The following is a 19003-nucleotide window of genomic DNA, read 5'->3' as shown; positions in this document are numbered from 1 at the left end:
TAATGAACAGATAGAATAAAAGTAAACATCAAGGTAATACAAATGGTAATGGAAGAGACTACATAATTACGCACATGTGAACAGGCACTATTTGTAATATTAAGTATTAGGCGTTATCGGTATTATAAGCGCAATGCTAATATCAAGGCCTTAATTCAAGGCTGTTCTTCTTCTTTTGGTCTAATCTAATAACGTTTATTCATTTAATAACGTAGCGATGTTGCTGGGCTGGGTAGGCTGCAGCAGTCACATGTACAAAGTGGTGGTCTCCAGTGGGATTTACGGCTGACGACACACGCACATGTGACAGGCACTAATTTGTAATATAAGTAGTTAGGCTGTTATAAGGTATTATAAGCCAATGCTAATATAAGGCATTTATTCWGTGATTTTCTTCTTTGTCTAATATATGTGTTTATTCATTCATAACTAGGATGTTGCTGGGCTCAGCACAGACAGTGTGGTCTCAGTGATGCTAGGCTTAGGTATCGAGAAATCAAATCAAATTTTGATTTGTACTTTGCGGACCAAAGTAACAACAGGTGCAGTCTTAAAAACAATTGGGGCCTCCTCTGACACCGCCTAGTATATAGGTCCTGGATGGCAGGAAGCTTGGCCCAGTGATGTACTGGGCCGTACGCACTACCTCTGTAGTGCCTTAGGTCAGATGCCGAGCAGTTTGCTATACCAGGCAGTGGATGCAACCGGTCAGGATGCTCTCGATGGTGCAGCTGTAGAACCTTTTCAGGATCAGGGACCCATGCCAATCTTTTCAGTCTCCTGAGGGGGAAAAGGTGTTGTTGTGCTCTTTCATCAAGACTGTCTTGGTGTGTTTGGACCATGATAGTGTGTTGGGTGATGTGGACAACCAAGGAACTTGAAACTCTCGACCCACTCCACTTCAGCCCGTCGATGTTAATGGGAGCCTGGTCGGCCCTCCTTTCTCTATAGTCCATGATCAGCTCCTTTGTCTTGCTCACAATGAGGGAGAGGTTGTTGTCCTGGCACTCTGACCTCCTCCCTATAGGCTGTCTCATCGTTGTCGCTGATCAGGCCTACCACTGTTGTGTCGTCAGCAAACTTAATGATGGTGTGGGAGTCATGCTTGGCACACAGTCGTGGGTGAACAGGGAGTACAGGAGAGGACTAAGCATGCACCCTTGAGGGGCCACTGTGTTGAGGATCAGCGTGGCAGATGTGTTGTTGCCTACCCTTACCACCTGGGGGCGGCCCATCAGGAAGTCCAGGATCCAGTTGCAGACGGAAGTATTAAGTCCCAGGGTTCTTAGCTTAGTGATGAGCTTTGTGGGTTCTGTGGTGTTGAACGCTGAGCTGTAGTCAATGACAGCATTCTCACATTGGTGTTCGTTTTGTCCAGGTGGGAAAGGGCAGTGTGGAGTGCGATTGAGATTGCGTCATCTGTGGATCTGTTGGGGCGGTATGCGAATTCAAATTAAATCAAAGTTTTATTTGTCACATGCGCCGAATACACAAGTGTAGACCCTTACCGTGAAATGTTTACTTACAAGCCCTAAACCAACAGCGCAGTTTAAGAACAGTAATGAAAATTTACTAATAAAACTCAAGTAAAAAATAATAAAAAGTAACAATAACATTGGAGTGGGTCTAGGGTTTCCAGCATGATGCTGTTGATGTGAGGCCATGACCAGCTCTTTCAAAGCACTTCATGGCTACCAACATGAGTTGCTACTGGGCGGTAATCATTTAGGCAGGTTACCTTCGCTTTTTTGTGCATTAGGGACAATGTGCTGTTCGAAAACATGTAGGTATTACAGACTCGGTCAGGGAGAGGTTGAAAATGTCAGTGAAAACACTTGCCAGGTGGTCCGCACATGCTTTGAGTACACATTCTGATAACCCGGGGGGAGGGAGAGTGGGGGGAGAGGCCCGAAACAGAACAATATAGGTAAACTTTTCAAATGTCGACAAAACATAATACGATAGACAAGGTGGGATCTTTTTGTGGTGGTAAAATTAATTATGCCAGAAATGTCAGTGGAAATGCTTTAATGAGCACAGAATAACCATCAATTGGAAGTAAACTTGGAGTCACGCGATGACATGTTGTGTGGTCCTCCCACTATGACTAGTCAGGAAAAGCATACAGTTTATTAGGCTCCAGATTAAATAAATGATGATGAACTTCATAGGGTGGTGAAAGTGCAAGGTGATGAGCTTAACATCAACGTGAAATGTTTTKAGTCATWTTTACGAATGAATAAAAAAATAARAGCTGTAATATCTTGAGTCAATACGTTTTCAAGCTTAAATAAGTTTGGGAGTAAAAAGTGCTTAATAAATTACATAAATTACATGGACTCACTCTGTGTGCAATTAYAGTGTTTAACATGATTTTKAATGACTACCTCATCTCTGTACCACACACATACAATTTGTATGGTCTCTCAGTCACGCAGCGAATTCTACACATAGATTCAACCACAAAGACCAGGGAGGTTTTCCAATGCCTCATAAAGAAGGGCACTTATTGGTAGATGGGTAAACAAAAAAAATCAGACAGGGATCATCCTTTTGAGCATGGTTAAGTGGTCAATTACGCTTTGGATGGTGTATAAATACACCCAGTCACTACAAAGATACAGGTGTCCTTCCTAACTTAATGGCCGGAGAGGAAGGAAACCGCTCAGGGATTTCACCTTGACGCCAATGGTGACTTTAAACAGTTACAGAGTTTAATGATTGTGATAGGAGAACTGAGGACAGATCAACAACATTGTAGTTACTCCACAATACTAACCTAATTGACAGGGTGAAAAGGAAGCCTCTGCAGAATAACAATATTACAAAACATGCAACAAGGCACTAAAGTAATACTGCAAGAAATGTGGCAAAGCAATTACATTTTTGTCTTCAATAGAAAGTGTTATGTTTGGGGCAAATCCAATACAACACATTACTGAATACCCTCTCCATATTTTAAAGCATAGTGGTGGCTGCATCATGTTATGGGTATGCTTGTAATAATTAAGGACTGGAGAGTTTATCAGGATAAAAAGAAATGKAGCTAAGCACAGGCAAAATCCTAGAGGAAAACCTGGTACAGAATTCACCTTTCAGCAGGACAATAACCTAAAACACAAGGCCAAATCTACATTGGAGTTGAGTGGTTGAGTTAGTTTTGCCATAAATCTACTTGAAAATCTATGGCTAGAGCTGAAAATGGTTGTCTAGCAATGATCAACAACCAATTTGACAGAGCTTGAAGAATTTTGAAAAGAATAATGGGCAAATGTTGCAAAATTCAGGTGTGGAAAGCTCTTAGAGACTTACACAGAAATTCTCACATCTGTAATCATTGCCAAAGGTGCTAAGTACTGATTCAGGGGTGTGAATACTTATGCGAATTAGATATTTCTGTATTTCATTTAATACATTTGCACACAAAAAAAGTAAGCATGTTTTCACTGTCATTATAGGGTATTGTGTGTAGATGGGTGTGAAGACAAGTGAATGTGTTATTTCTGTATTTAATTTTCAATAAATGTGCTTTTTTTGTTGTTGCATGCTTTCACTTTGTCATTACGGGGTATTGTGTGTAGATGGGTGTGAAGACAAGTGAATGTGTTATTTCTGTATTTAATTTTCAATAAATGTGCTTTTTTTTTGTTGCATGCTTTCACTTTGTCATTACGGGGTATTGTGTGTAGATGGGTAAAAAATGAATAATAATACATTTTGAATTCAGGCTGTAACACAACAAAATGTGGAATACTGTAAATCAAGGGGTATGAATACTTTGAAGGCACTAATGCAATTTTTTTTGTGAGAAACCCATMAGTTGAAAATGCGATGGAAACCCATTTCACTTGTAATTTATATTTCGGTACATGGGAATTTAACAGCAAAAATGTATTTTATCTGCAACAAGTCAATATGATGGAAATATCTCTGGTGGGAAAATGCTCATTGTTTTTATGCGGATTTTTAAATATTTGCATGAAAATCCATCGCCAATTGGATGGAAACATAGCTATATACACACCGATGTACTGCCAGTTTCTTAATAGTTAGGCTCTATATTATGTATATACACTGAGTGTACAAAATATTAGGAACTCTTTCCATGACAGACTGACCATGTGAATCCAAGTGAAAGCTATGATCCCCTATTGATGTCAGTTATTAAATCCACATCAATCAGTGTAGCTYAGTCACGTGTAGCCCAGTTGGTAGAGCATGGTRCTAGTGCCAGGGTTGTAGYAGCAGTGCCAGTATTAAAATGTATGCACTCACTACTGTAAGTCGCTCGGGATAAGAGTGTMTGCTACATGACTAAAATGTAAATGTAGATGAAGGGGAGAAGGATTTTTAAGCCTTGAAAGAATTGAGATATGGATTGTGTGCCATTCAGAGGATGATTGGGCAAGACAAAATACTTACAGTTGAAGTCATTAAAACTTGTTTTTCAACCACTCCGCAAATTTCTTGTTAACAAATTATAGTTTTGGCAAGTCGGTTAGGACATCTACTTTGTGCATGACAAGTAATCTTTCCAACAATTGTTTACAGACAGATTATTTCACTTATAATTCACTGTATCACAATTCCAGTGGGTCAGACGTTTACATACACTAAGTTGACGGTGCCTTTAAACAGCTTGAAAAATCCAGAAAATTATGTCATGGCTTTAGAAAGCTTCTGATAGGCTATATTTACATAATTTGAGTCAATTGGAGGTGTACCTGCGGATGTATTTGAGGCCTACCTTCAAACTCAGTGCATCTTTGCTTGACATCATGGGAAAATCAAAAGAAATCAGTCAAGACTTCAAGAAAAAGTTTGTAGACCTCCACAAGTCTGGTTTATCCTGAGAGCTATTTCCAAACAACAGCCTGAAGGTACACGTTCATCTGTACAAACAATAGCACGCAAGTATAATCACCATGGGACCACGCAGCCGTCATACCACTCAGGAAGGAGACGAGTTCTGTCTCCTAAAGATGAATGTACTTTGGTGCAAAAAGTGCAAATCAATCCCAGAACAAACAGCAAGGGCCTTGTGAAGATGCTGGAGGAAACAGGTACAAAGTATCTATATCCACAGTAAAACGAGTCCTATAATCGACATAACCTGAAAGGCCGCTCAGTAAGGAAGAAGCCACTGCTCCAAAAACACCATAAAAAAGCCAGACTACAGCTTGCAACTGCACATGGGACAAATATCATACTTTTTGGAGAAATGCCCTCTGGTCTGATGAAACAACATAATTTTTTGGCAATAATGATCGTCGTTATGTTTGGAGGAAAAAGGGGGAGGCTTGCAAGCCGAAGAACACCATCCCAACCGTGAAGCACGGGGGTGGCAGCATCATGTTATGGGGGTGCTTTGCTGCAGGAGGGACTGGTGCACTACACAAAATAGATGGTATCATGAGGATGGAAAATTATTTGGATATATTGAAGCAAAATCTCAAGACTCAGTCAGGAAGTTAAAGCTTGGTCGCAATGGGTCTTCCAAATGGACAATGACCCCAAGCATACTTCCAAAGTTGTGTCAAAATGGCTTAAGGACAACACAGTCAAGGTATTGGAGTGGCCATCACAAAGCCCTGACCTCTATCCTATAAAAAATGTGTGGGCAGAACTGAAAAAGTGTGTGCAAACAGGAGGCCTACAAACCTGACTCAGTTACACCAGCTCTGTCAGCAGGAATGGGCCAAAATTCACCCAACTTATTGTGGGAAGCTTGTGGAGGCCACCCGAAACATTTGACCCAAGTTAAACAATTTAAAAGCAATGCTACCAAATACTATTTGAGTGGATGTAAACTTCTAAACCACCGGGAATGTATGAAAGAAATAAAAGCTGAAATAAATATTTCGCTCTACTATTATTCTGTCATTTCACATTAAAATAAAGTTTTGATCCTAGCTGACCTAAGACAGGGAGTTTTTACTAGGATTAAATGTCAGGATTGTGAAAACTGAGTTTAAATGTAATTGGATAAGGTGTATGTAAACTTCCGACATTAACTGTAAGTGCCTTTGAGCAAGGTATGATAGCAGGTGCCTGGCACGGGTTTGTGTCAAAAAATGCAGCACYGCTGGGTTTTCWAGCACAACAGTTTCCCGTATGCATCAATAATTGTCCACCACCCAAAGGACATCAAGCCAGCTTGACATGACTGTGGGAAGCATTGGAGTCAACAACRGCCAGAATCCCTACCGAACGCTTAACACCTTAATCCATGCCCCAACGAATTGAGGCTGTGCTGAGGGCAAAAGTGAAGGGGTGCGGGGGCGGGGGAGTGCAACTCAATATTAGGAAGGTGCTCTTAATGTTAGATAGGGCCCTGTGTTTTGGTTCATCATGTCACATGACCTGGATTTTTTATTTTTACCCYTTTTCTCCCCAATTTCGTTGTATCCAATTGGTAGTTCAAGTTTTGTCCCATCGCTGCAACTGCCTTACGGACACTGCTTCTTGACACAATKCCCGCTTAACCCGGAAGCCAGCCGCACCAAAGTGACGGAGGAAACACCATACACCTGGCGACCGTGTCAGCGTGCATTRCGACCGGCCCGTCACAGGAGTCGCTAGTGCGCGATGGGACAAGAACATCCCTGACGGCAAAACCCTCCCCTAACCCGGAAGACGCTGGGCCAATTGTGCGCCGCCACATGGGTCTCCCGGTCACGACCGGCTGCGACAGAGCCTGGTGGCWMAGTTAGCTCTGCAATGCAGTGCCTTAGACCACTGCACCACTTGGGAGGCCATGACCTGGATTTTAACCTTTATTTAAAGCTTATTAATAATTTCAGATGGTCCAGCACCATCTTCAGACAATTGCTTTAATTTATGTTTTAATKATCATTTCTGGAAAAGGCTTAAAATAAAGGTTAAAATCCAAGTAATGTTGCATGTTCTGCCAAAACACAGGGCCCTAGGTATTATGAGTCAATGGTCATCTATTGGACATTTATTCAGCAATTGTCTTYGCCTGACAAATGTGTTTTTATTCATTCACAACTAGGATGTTGCTGTGCTCAGCACAGGCGGTGTGGCCGCCTGGTCTTCTGGTCCCAGTGATGCTAGCCTTAGCAGCAGCAGAGTCAAGTGCAATAGAGCTAGGAGAAATAAAAACAGAGACACGCTGACACAGGGATGTAGGATGGTGTGGCTAAAATGCCTGGGCTTAATTTACTTCCCAGTCCACCCCTGTGTGTGTGTGTGTGTGTGTCTCTCACTCACCAGATCTCAACCCAAGTGTACACTTATGGGTGATTCTGAGTGTTCTCCACCACCATCAACAAAACACCAAATTATGGAATTCTCCCATGGAAGAATGGTGTCGCATCCCTCCAAGGTGCATTGAAGCTGTTCTGGGTCGTGGTGCCCAACGCCTGATTAAGACACTTTATGTTGGCGTTTTCTTTATTTTGGCAGTTACCTGTAGGTACGCATACAACTACTTCAAATTAAGGACAGCGGTTGCAGAAATATGAGAACACATCAGAACTGATACATTAGGCAACAAGCCACTATGTTACAGCTTAAACATGGTACGATCTAAAATGCTTTCCATTATGATGCATCATTACTATGGTAACCAGATCAATAAAGTCATAACAGTGTGTTTACATGTGTTACAGATATCTAGGTACAAGTGACATAATCAATAACCAATAAAGGTGAATACCCATAACGTAAACCAAAACATCATCATGTGTTTTTTGCAAGCGATTGCAGTAAAGAGAAATATTGAATAAGATGTGCATGCTGAAATGTGTTCGTGGAACAAAAMCATTAAGACTGGTGCATTTATTGACAACAACCATGATACATATATTTCATCTGTCGTGATTTCAGAGTTGGGAAATCAATTATCATGAGCCACAATTATTTGAAGAAGGCTGGAATATGACTGTGAGGTTAACTAAGCCAAGTTCTGTTATTATTACTGTTAACCCTATGCTGATGCTTTGAAAGGTTTTAAACATGCATTAACGAATAGTGTGCAAACATATTTGGTTTAGTTAAAACCCCACAGAAAACTATTTCCTTTTATTGTCTCTTTGGTGGTGAAGTACTATACATGGTGTACTATTTCCCTTAGAGGATAGACGGCCGTAGTTCAACTTATCTCTGATATAGTTTGCATGTAGTTTGTTGAATTATAAAATAAAATTGTCATTGTGACCAAGCAAAACCCTCCACTACTAACATTATAATAAACCTTCGCTTTAGTCATTGTCATTGTACATATTTACATATTCATATGTTGTACATTCCCCACATAAAACAAGGCAGCAAAACCTGCTGTAACAGCCGTAGCAAGAAAATATATATTTTGTTACAGGTCCTCAATCGTTTTATTTTAAAATATGGATTTAAAAAATGTAGAATTTGTTTGAACACATACTCCCTTTCTTACTATTGCACAAGATCATTTCGAAGTGGGGAGAGATAATGATGCAACTGATGTGAATAAATGAACATCAAAATATATATATTTTTTACAATTGCAGGTCATGTAAATAAACCATAATTTAAAAAAGGGAAAACCCCCCAAAAGTTGTCCATGGGTTTAAAAGCAATTGTATGAAAAAGGGGCCGTATATGCCAAGCGTCTCCGAGTAGGAGTGCTGATCTAGGATAATTTCACACCTAACTATGTAATTGTTATCCAAAAAGCTAAACTTATCCTAAAACAGCACTACTCTATAGACTATGCTTGACACATACAGTAGTGCCCTGGTGGCAATGCCACGTTGGTGAAGACTTGGTTAGGTCCTCCTCTACCTCTCACAGTGTAGTCTATAGCTGCTGGAGAGTTTTTTTCAGACCATCCTCACTCAACTCATACCTAGTAGCAACGACAGGAGACACATTGTAAAAAACAAAATACAAATCTGGAATAACAAACACTCAGTCTTATTCTATGCTCGATTCCTTGATATTTAGATCTTATGATGAAAGTTCTTATAAAATTCTTCTAAGTCCCCAAATGTGTGTGTAAACAAGTGAACACGACTGGACAAAAAAAAGGAATAAAGTATTTCACTGACCATTGTGTCCATCCCTTGACGATATCCTCGTGAGTCAAATCCACCAGCACCTGTCAAGATGACACGATATGAAGGAGGAAAAGTGAGCTTAGGACAGGTAATAATGTGCATTCACAKTTACTGTATGTCATCTAATAACAGAAGGGGCATGCATGGATAGACACAGTTCTGCAGTAGGAGGAGAGGTCCAGTCTCACCTTCCCCAGCAGCCCTTTGTGTTTGGAGAAGATATTTCCCCCGTTCTTTACCGCCACATCCAAAGTCCTCTTGTGCAACTCCACGACCGGCACACTGAACTCAAATCTGACAACACATGCACACAAACAATTCAACTATACAATGACTACCAGTAGACTACCAGTAAATCCACTGATGTTTGATGGTAAGAGGAACAAAGAGGAATGTTGAAACTTACATCTCATCGTAAAAAGGGTTCAGGTCCTTCTTGTGCGTGTGGGTTTTCCTCCTCCCAGACCTTCGCTTGTCAGGTAGAAGATAGAGCCGCACATACGGATCCGACCCATGATCTGTGAACGCAATCAGGTTTCTGTGGAGAGTGGGAGAGAGAAAGACAGAGAGTGGAGGTAGAGAGATAGATAAAAAAAAGAACACACTGTATCACATCATTTGGGGTAGCCCTTTACACTCGTACTCGTATACAAGTTGAAAATGACAGATTTGGGCACTGATAAGCGCCTAAATTGGAACGCAGTGGCTGTACAGTAACATACTATAAATGATATCAGAGCTCAGGCTCTGCACTTCACAGCACTGTATGGCGTGAAATCCTGGGTTGTTCTTAACAGAATGAGCCTGTTTATCTATTGTCAAGAAAATTCAACGCGGCACACCTGAATGCACTTATGTCTCCTTTCTATGCACACAAAATAATTACAATATTTTTCTCTGAATTGCCTTGTGAAAGTCAAACACTGAAAGATCGTATTTTATAACTTAGCTAGTCATGTTGGCAATAGAACAAGCTTTCAAATCATGCCCACCTGACCCATATTGCAATTTATAATGGTCAATTTTTTGATCGTGTAAACAACAGTAATTGTGGGTTGGAGGGGATGCAGGGTTGTGTTCCAAACAAAAACAACTACAAGTGTCCTTGCTCTAGTTCCTCAATGGCAAAGCTAGGACAGCTAAAAAATAGCACCTTATAGTTGATGACTCTTCTTTGAGTCATAAAAGTGCATTGAAATTACTTAGGGAGGCTATATATTCAGATTTCGTTATCAACACGAGGTGAAAAGTACAATAAATGTAACATGCACATTACACGGTTGATTTTATGTTTGGATTCAGTTTTGTGTCAGGTGAACTGTTGGGTCCTCAACTTTGGTCTAATAATTTTCTCATCATCTCCAAACCGTTCCCTTTCAATTGCTACCATGCTTACGCTTTTCATATTGTCTGTAAAAAACATTTACATTTAGCCCTATCCATACAGGCCAATTCCCACGAGTGTAACGGGTTAAAATAAAATGATTMAAAAATGATTATATTATTGCGCATCAAGTCTTTGGTCAAAGAAAAAGGCTGTACATTGAATAAAAATGATGGATTAAGCTGWTAACAGAATATGATACATTCTCCAATAGTTAGTGTATAGAATAACATGTGGAAGCTACAGTATGGATGCATCCTAAATGGCCTTTGGGACGTGGGGCCTAAGTCTCCCGCCATGTCTCTTACCGGCAGGCATGCAAAACCACAATGAGCTTGTTCCTCTGAGGGCTGTGTCTGACAGTCAATTGCACCTCACCCAGGGGCAAATGACCGGCTGAGCCACTGTAGACAGAGACACACACATTAGTCACATTGTTCTGTAACAAAACAATCATTCACATTAGGTCTGTAATATAATCTGCAGGTTAGTCAATGTCTTTGTATTTCGTTGTATTGTGTCACTTGTATTTTGTATGTTATTAGGGATCCCTATTAGCTGCTGCTACTCTCCCTGGGGTCCAAACACATTAAGACACTTACATTGCACATAGAACTAAAGATAAAACAGTACATCATATAACACTGTCACACCACCACCTATCCACAACACAAAATGTAGAATACCACCATACAACAATATACGTGTGTGTAAAGTCCGTGTGCTAGCGCCCATGTGCGTATGCATGCATCTGTACCTGTGTGTGTGTGTGTGTCTCTTCACTGTCCCCACTGTTCCATAAGGTGTATTTTTATTCGTTTTTGTTTATCTGATTCTACTGCTTGCCTCAGTTACCTGATGTGGAATAGAGCTCCATGTAGTCATGGCTCTATGTAGTACTGTGCACCTCCTCTAGTCTGTTCTGGACTTGTGGATTGTGAAGAGACCTCTGGTGGCATGTCTTGTGGTGTATGCCACAAGTCTCTCTTTGGGCACCTGACCACACTACTGAACAGGAGTCCAGGTGTGACAAAACTAGGTCCTGTAGGACCTGCCTTGTTGATAGTGTTGTTAAGACAGAGTAGTGCTTTATTATGGACAGACTTCTTCCCATCTTAGCTATTGTTGTATCAACATGTTTTGACCATAACAGTTTACAATCCAGGGTTACTCCAACTAAACCTCAACTTGCTCAATTTCCACATTATTCATTACAAGATTTTGTTGAGGTTTAGGGTTTATTGAGTGATTTGTCCCAAATACAATGCATTAGTTTTCCAAATATGTAGGACTAACTTATWCCTTTCCACCCATTCTGAAACTAACTGCAGCTCTTTGTTAAGTGCTGCAGTCATTTCAGTGGCTCAAAGCCAGTGGCATATCATTAAGTAAAGATTGAAAAAAGTAAGGGGCCTAGGCAGCTGCCCTGGGGAATTCCTGATTCTACCTGGATTATGTTGGAGTGGCTTCCATTAAAGAACACCCTCTGTGTTCTGTTAGACAGGTAACTCTTTATCCACAATATAGCAGGGTGTGTAAAGCCATAACAAATTCGTTTTTCCAGCAGCAGACTATGATCGATAATGTCAAAAGTCACACTGAAATCTAACAAAACAGCCCCCACAATATTTTTATCATCAATTTCTCTCAGCCAATTAGTCATTTGTGTAAGTGCTGTGCTTGTTGAATGTCCTTCCCTATAAGCGTGCTGAAAGTCTGTTGTCAATTTGTTTACTGTAAAATGGTGTATATCCTGTCTCTTATACACATCTAGATGTGTATAAGAGACAGGTGTATATCAAATCAAATGCATTTGTCATGTGCTTCGTAAACAACAGGTATAGACTAACAGTGAAATGCTTACTTACTTTGCCAACAATGCAGAGAGAATTTAAAAWATATATTATAACACAAGGAATAAATACAATGAGTAATGATAACTTGACTATATACACGGGGTACCAGTACCGAGTCGATGTSCAGGGGTACGAGGTAATTGAGGTAATACAGCTGTACATATAGGTAGSGGTAAAGTGACTAGGTGTGACAGAYTAGACAAAAAACAGTATCAGCATATGTATATGATATGTATATGTATACTGTATATGATGAGTCAAAAGAGAGTCAATGCAGATAACCAAATAGCTACCCGGACTAACTATTTAGCAGTCTTATGGATTGGGGGTCGAAGCTGTTCAGGGTGCTGTTGGCTCCAGACTTGGTGCATCGGTACTGCTTGCCATGCGGTAGCAGAGAGAACAGTCTATGACTTGTACGTGCATGTATCAATGTGTTTGTGTGTGCGCTTGCGTTCATACGTGCTTACTTCTGCAACTCRYWCAGCCTCTGCTGGAGCTCCTGTGTGGCGTACGGGTTGGAGATGTCCGAGGCGATACTGGCGGTTGACCCAAAGTGGGCCAGGTGTTTGTGAGAGCCAGAGATGGCCAGGTTGGAGGTGCTCCTGCCTGCGTTGGCCAGGCCGATGCCTCCCGGGCCCCCTGAGTAGGGCTCGCCATCCCCCCCTCTCCTGTGGAGCTCCTGGGTCGAGGCGGCCACAGAGCGTGAGAGGTCTGAGATAGGGACAGGTTTGGGAGGTTCGGAGACGGGCGGGCTCTTCATGGGGATGGGGTTACTAGTGCTGGTCTTACGAACCTGCACCGAGGACGTCTGGTCGGACCCTGTCAACTTCTCCTGACACAGAACCTGCACAAGTGGGACATAGAGGTTGGAGAGGATACAACATTATTATATGAGAMAGAGCACAAGAATACTTGAAGAATGTGTAGTATAATTGAATCTTAAGCAACATTTTTAGAATTGTATTCAGGTTAAAGGCCCAATGCAACCATTTTTATTTTAATATCAAATGTATTTCTGGGTAACAATTAAAGTACCTTACTGTAATAGATTTCCATAAAAATTCAAWTTTTGGACACAGAGGGGAAAAAGGTTTTACATATTTTCAAGACCTGCTCCATTTAATTTATTTATTACATTTAACATTACATTTTATGGAATTTMRTTTAGGCTTGGCCTATTTAGTAGGAAATTTTACAGCATAAAGCTAAATTTGTCAGCATAAAGCTCACTCATTTAAGTGACTCACTCATTCGAGGCTTTGGTTCAAAATAAATAAGTCCCGACACATTCTTTCTGATTATTAAATCGCTTTAAAAGAGCCTTCTAATAACCTAATCAGAGAGAGCTTTGTATGCGTCTCTGTGTGTGGAGTAAAGGTGGTCCAAGTCGTCTCCCCCCCCCCGTCCCTCTGGTTGCACATTTGACATGCTGATAAAAATTTGTTAAACTGATTTAAGTTTCCCTGCATTAAAGTCCTCGGCTACTAGGAGCGCAGGCCTCTGCGTGAGTTTTCTTGTTTGCTTATGGCGGAATACAGCTCATTCAATGCTGTCTTATTTCCAGCATCAGTCTGTGGTCGTATGTAAACAGCTACGAAAAATACAGAATACTCTCTAGGTAGATAGTGTGTTCTACAGCTTATCATGAGATACTCTACTCAGGCGAGCAATAAGTCTACAAAATACATGGTCCGCCGCCATTGTCTTACCAGACGCCGCTGTTCTATCCTGCCGGTACAGCATATAACCAGCCAGCTGTATGTTGATAGTGTCGTTGTTCAGCCACGACTCCGTGAAGCATAAGATATTACAGTTTTGAATGTCCCGTTGGTAGTTAATCTTCCGCGTAGGTCATCTATTTCATTCTCCAAAGATTGCACGTTTGCTAGCAGAATGGAAGGAAGTGGGGGTTTATTCGATCGCCTACAAATTCTCAGAAGGCATCCGCCCGCTGGCCCCTTTTCCTCTGCAACCTAATCACGCAAATCACAGGGATCGGGCCTGTTCCTGGGAAAGCAGTATATCATTCACGTCACGCTCGTTAAAGGGAAAAAAGGATTCTGCTAGTCCGTGGTGAGTAATCGCTGTCCTGATGTCCAGAAGTTATTTTCGGTCAGAAGAGACGGTAGCCGCAACATTATGTACAAAATAAGTTTAAAAAATAAAAGTTACAAACAACGCAAATAAGCGAACAGAAAACACAATCGGTTGGGGACACGTAAAACGTCAGCCTTCTTCTCYGGCGGCATTGTTATTTCTAATGAAAGCCAATGGCCGACATAAAACAAAATATTTACATTCAATACTGTTTAGATTCTTTAAGTTTCAATTAAACTATTTTATTAACAACTCCCAGAATCAAATACAAGCTCAACTCCTGGACCACCTGCCATCTGATTTTTTTGCCTGATGCAGGACTCTAGTGCGAGAGGAAATAGACACTCCTGCAAATCAAAAATGTGTTTATCTGTTCAGCTTTTTGGTCTCTGAATCTACCAATATTCTCAACTCAAGTCGTTTCATCTAACATGTCCAATCAGGAATGCATGATAAATATATTTTGACTAGCGGCACCCCATCCTTATGGACGGTAAATCATTGGAAATGTATAATTTGATTTARTGCAATTCCCCTCTTAGGATCTTAGCTTAGGATCTTTAGTGTATTATAATATAGAAGATGGAGGGTAGGAAAAGCGAGGGCTACGTGCTTTACAGTATGCGTGTCAAACAGGTCCTGTTAGATTAATATTTTTCTAACCATTTGGAACGGTGTAAAAAAACACAAATACAATAATAATTTACAAACTATAATCAACCCCAGATAGCCTGTTCTAAAGAAAAAAGGTTTTAAAGTCCTTAGTACAGTAAAGATTGGGGGCACAGGGCGGTACCATTCTGCTCATCTGATGAAGGTGCACATGGATCAGATTCAAACTTTGAAGACCGAGATYGAGCCATTGAAGGCAAACCAGCCGAAAGAAAGATAACATAAACAATAAATTGTTTGAAATCTCGACGTTTTACTTCATATAGACTTAAATCAAGAACTTCTTACCGTGCTTCAATAGCCTGGCTAAAATCCGACTATACCAACTTTGAGGGAATAAATGTATGAACGCTTCCTCATATGCCATTAAAACMAGTATTTCTCTTCTGTTCTCTTGGTACAGTGTGACAAATAACAAATATAGCTTTATGCTACAAAATAGACTTGTAAATAGGCTATTTAACTTTGCCGTTGGTTTCTGAAGTGTTCAGCTCATCCACTCAACCAGGCAAACAAAAACAGTATTACCGTTTTTCACACTTTACATTAGTGCGACACAGGATAAATACCGGTAATCAATTAGCCGCATTAGCCTTGATGGCCTTTACAAGTTCATCTTTGCTTGTAGGATTGGCAGAGCTACAGATAATTGTTTTCAGTTGTTACCAAACAAGTTTGATCGGGTTCAAATCAGTAGACCAACTTGTAGAGTTATTGGAGTCATTGAAGGCAGACCAGCAGAAAGAGAAGCCTTCTCCGAGGGCAGAGATACGGGGTGACGGCTGATGCATTGGTCCATAGTCAGGTCGGATTGGCGGAGTCAGGGGAAAAATTACGCGTTGAAGAGGACGAGATGGAGTCCCAATCCATGCTATTGTCAAATCTAATTTTCCTGTAGTTTTTTGTCACACTGTACAGTAGCCTAATAAACATCTGCATTTTAGATCATATATTTATACTACTGTAGAAGCTGTGTTTTCAGTTTTAGAATACAGCACTTGGCTTACAGTGATGGACATTGGTCAGTTCACACCTTGATGAGCCATTAAATTGGACAAATCCGAAAGTGGCGGATGTTAGTGATAATGGTTGTTGTTCTTCAGGAAGAAAATACATTCTTTAAAATAAAAATAAACTGAAAATAATATTAAATAAAGGCCAGGATATAATATCATCAAGAGAATGGCAAATGGAATGAGTCACATTTGAATTGAAATGACCCGATTGAATTAAAACGACCAAACATCCGCCTTTAAACATCCAAATATTTCATACAATATTCTGCCCATATTTCTACGTTTGAAGGACTTGTATTAACGAATGTTTTAGGTGCAGTAGGCTATAGGCCTTCATAGGCGACTAAGATGCATTTGATTTTTTATATCATCTCAAACTGCAGCGGTCAAATGATGTGAGCAAAGAAGCAAACACTRATTGCATTAACAGATGTGTGCTTATAATTAAATATAGAGTTACATTTTAATCATCAAGTGAATTCATAATTGCATGCCATGATGATCTTTCCTCAGCTTCAAATGCCCGTCAATAAATGGAGTAGATGTGCTCAAAGCTGCCCTCTGGTGGTTCGAAYGAGCATTAACGGCAAKCACAGTAACACACTSTACCACGCTATACCGCAGTATTACACAACTTTTAATTGAGGAACCACTGTACATAGTGAATAGGGTGCTATTTGGGACACARCCAAATGTGCATGACTATACGAGCCCTATTCAAACCCTCATGGACCCTTACCCTCAGTGCCATCTTCATCTTGATGGTGGAGCTAGTCCCAGAGCTCTTGAGATCGAAGCGCTGGTGCAGCGTCATGTCCTCAGCCTCTAGGAGACGGGCTAGGGGCAGGCTCAGAGTCCCCAGGGAACAATCATGTTTCTCATCCTTTACCTGAAGGGGGAAAGGGGGCACATGTGTTTTTTTTATATGAAAGCGGAAGTTTACCACGTGTCAAGTTACTGTAAATTCTAGTGCACTTACAAATAGGCAGTGCACAGGTACTACAGTAGCTGGAATTTACAGACCCGAAATTCCCTCTCATGCTCCGTGCACCCCAAATTTCACAGATATGCTGAGTTTTGTAAACGAGCAGACAAAATCAGCTAAATCCCACACCATAATCACACTAAATCATCTGTAAGGCCATACTGTAGCCATAGTGTGCGTCACAAAWACTCCCCATTTAGTGCAGTACTTTTGACAAGATCCCTATTGGCATAGAGTGCACTAAATATGGAATAAGGTGCAATTTGGGACACCCCCCCCAAAAATAAAAAAAAATAAAAAAAATAATAATTGGCTCAGTCTCACACTAGAATCCCACCRTAATACCACCTTTGCCAAAATCAACTGTAAGGCCACACCCGTCTTCCCAGTAGCCTACTTGGTGTGTGAACTGCTGACTGTTCATACTTTTGCAGATAGCTGTTGACACATCAACCAGGATTAAGGAGCAGGRYAATTTGTGACTTGTTTTAGTAATTGGCTGKATTGGAGGGGAAGTGGTTTCACCTCTCCTAGGCAATCATCAATTAGTACAGGGAGGTATGCTCTCCACCGCTGCTAGACAATTAGTGTTAGTACTTCAGTCTCCCCCTGGTTTCTCAGCGGCAGCTGTCAGACTGTCGCCGAAACAAAGTCTGTTCTGCCGAGTTCTTCGGAGAAGGAAAGAGGAAGGATCCACACCACTCTCTCACTTGAATATTTTACCTAGTTCTTTTCTGATGATCTCATTTAGCTCTTTTGTAGCTTTGGCAACTATGTGTGTTTTCTATACCKGTTCGCTCCTCTCCCTGTAGGCTTTACAGATGCTCCCCACCCCTTGGCTGCAACCCTTCTAATTTAGTGTACCTTGCGCGCACAACCCAAGTGGAATTCCGGGTCYCTGGCAGCATTTGGAACTGCCAATCTGCGGTCAAGAACGCAGAGTTCATCTCAGCCTCTGCTGCCCTTCAGTCCCTTGACTTTTTGGGCTTGACGGAGACATGGATCACCCCAGAGAACAATGTTACTCCTTTCATCATCTGACTACGGTGGTGGYACAGGGCTACTCATTTCTCCTAAGTGGAGATTTTCTCTTTTCTCCCTCTCACCTGTCCATCTCCTCATTTGAATTCCATGCCATCACTGTCACTTCTCCACTCAAGCTTAACATTGTCATCTATCACCCACCAGGTGCCCTTGGAAAGTTCCTCAAAGAGCTTGACACTTTGATAAGCTAATTTCCTGACGATGGCTCACTGCTCTTCGTACTTTGCGACTTCAACCTCCCGACATCTGCCTTCTATTAATTTCTTTCCAACTCTTTCTCCTCCTTGCCTCTTTTGACCTCACCCTTTCAACTCCCAAGGCAGGCAACACGCTTGACTTCATCTTTACTAGAGGCTGCTCGCCTACTAATCTCACTGCAACATCCCCTCCAGGTCTCTTATCACTACTTTGTTTCCTTTTGTCTCCAACCCTAACTRCTAAGCCCCTACCCATGCTCATGTGCCGTCACAATCTTTGCTCTCTCTCCTATCATTTCTCCCTCATCCTAAATCCTTCTTCCTCCTGTCTCCTGATTTTGCCTCGTCGACCCTATTCTACTACCTTTCCCCATCCTGGTTCGCATTCCTTCCGGCCGGCTCGGCCATCCCTTCTTGCTGCGTGGCATTGTGAGCTTACAGAACAGGGCTGCGGGCAATGATTCTTCTGGAGGTCCTATYATCTTTTTACTCCTTCCTCTCTACCTTCTCTTCCTCTGTCTCCGCTACTAAAGCCACTTTCTATCACTCGAAATGTCAAGCTTCTGCCTCGAACACTAAACTATTCCACCTTCTCCTCCTCCATCCCATCCCCCTCCTTAATTCTCCATCCCCTTCCCTCTGTCTTTGTGGACGACTTTGTCAACCACTTTAAAAAGGAAGGTTGACGAC

General features: G+C 41.3%; 1 protein-coding gene across 2 annotated transcripts in view; it reads right to left on the bottom strand.

The window, feature by feature from the left end:
• Nucleotides 1-8238: 8238 nt before the first annotated feature.
• LOC111956509 (extended synaptotagmin-2) overlaps nt 8239-19003 on the bottom strand; it is a 54820-nt gene continuing 44055 nt past the window's right edge. For both annotated transcript variants that reach the window (XM_023976963.2, XM_023976964.2), the window contains exons 17-23: nt 16827-16976; nt 12770-13146; nt 10752-10847; nt 9466-9597; nt 9248-9353; nt 9051-9100; nt 8239-8848 (exon numbers count right to left, since the gene is read on the bottom strand). In XM_023976963.2, the coding sequence (XP_023832731.1) occupies nt 8800-8848; nt 9051-9100; nt 9248-9353; nt 9466-9597; nt 10752-10847; nt 12770-13146; nt 16827-16976 (960 nt within the window). In that variant the 3' untranslated portion in view covers nt 8239-8799. The remainder of the gene's footprint in view (nt 8849-9050; nt 9101-9247; nt 9354-9465; nt 9598-10751; nt 10848-12769; nt 13147-16826; nt 16977-19003) is intronic.

Source organism: Salvelinus sp. IW2-2015, linkage group LG32 (assembly GCF_002910315.2).
Source record: "Salvelinus sp. IW2-2015 linkage group LG32, ASM291031v2, whole genome shotgun sequence".
In the NCBI taxonomy this organism is placed as follows: Eukaryota; Metazoa; Chordata; class Actinopteri; order Salmoniformes; family Salmonidae; genus Salvelinus; species Salvelinus sp. IW2-2015.
Note: the sequence above shows the minus strand (reverse complement) of the source record. Positions and strands in the feature narration are given on the sequence as shown.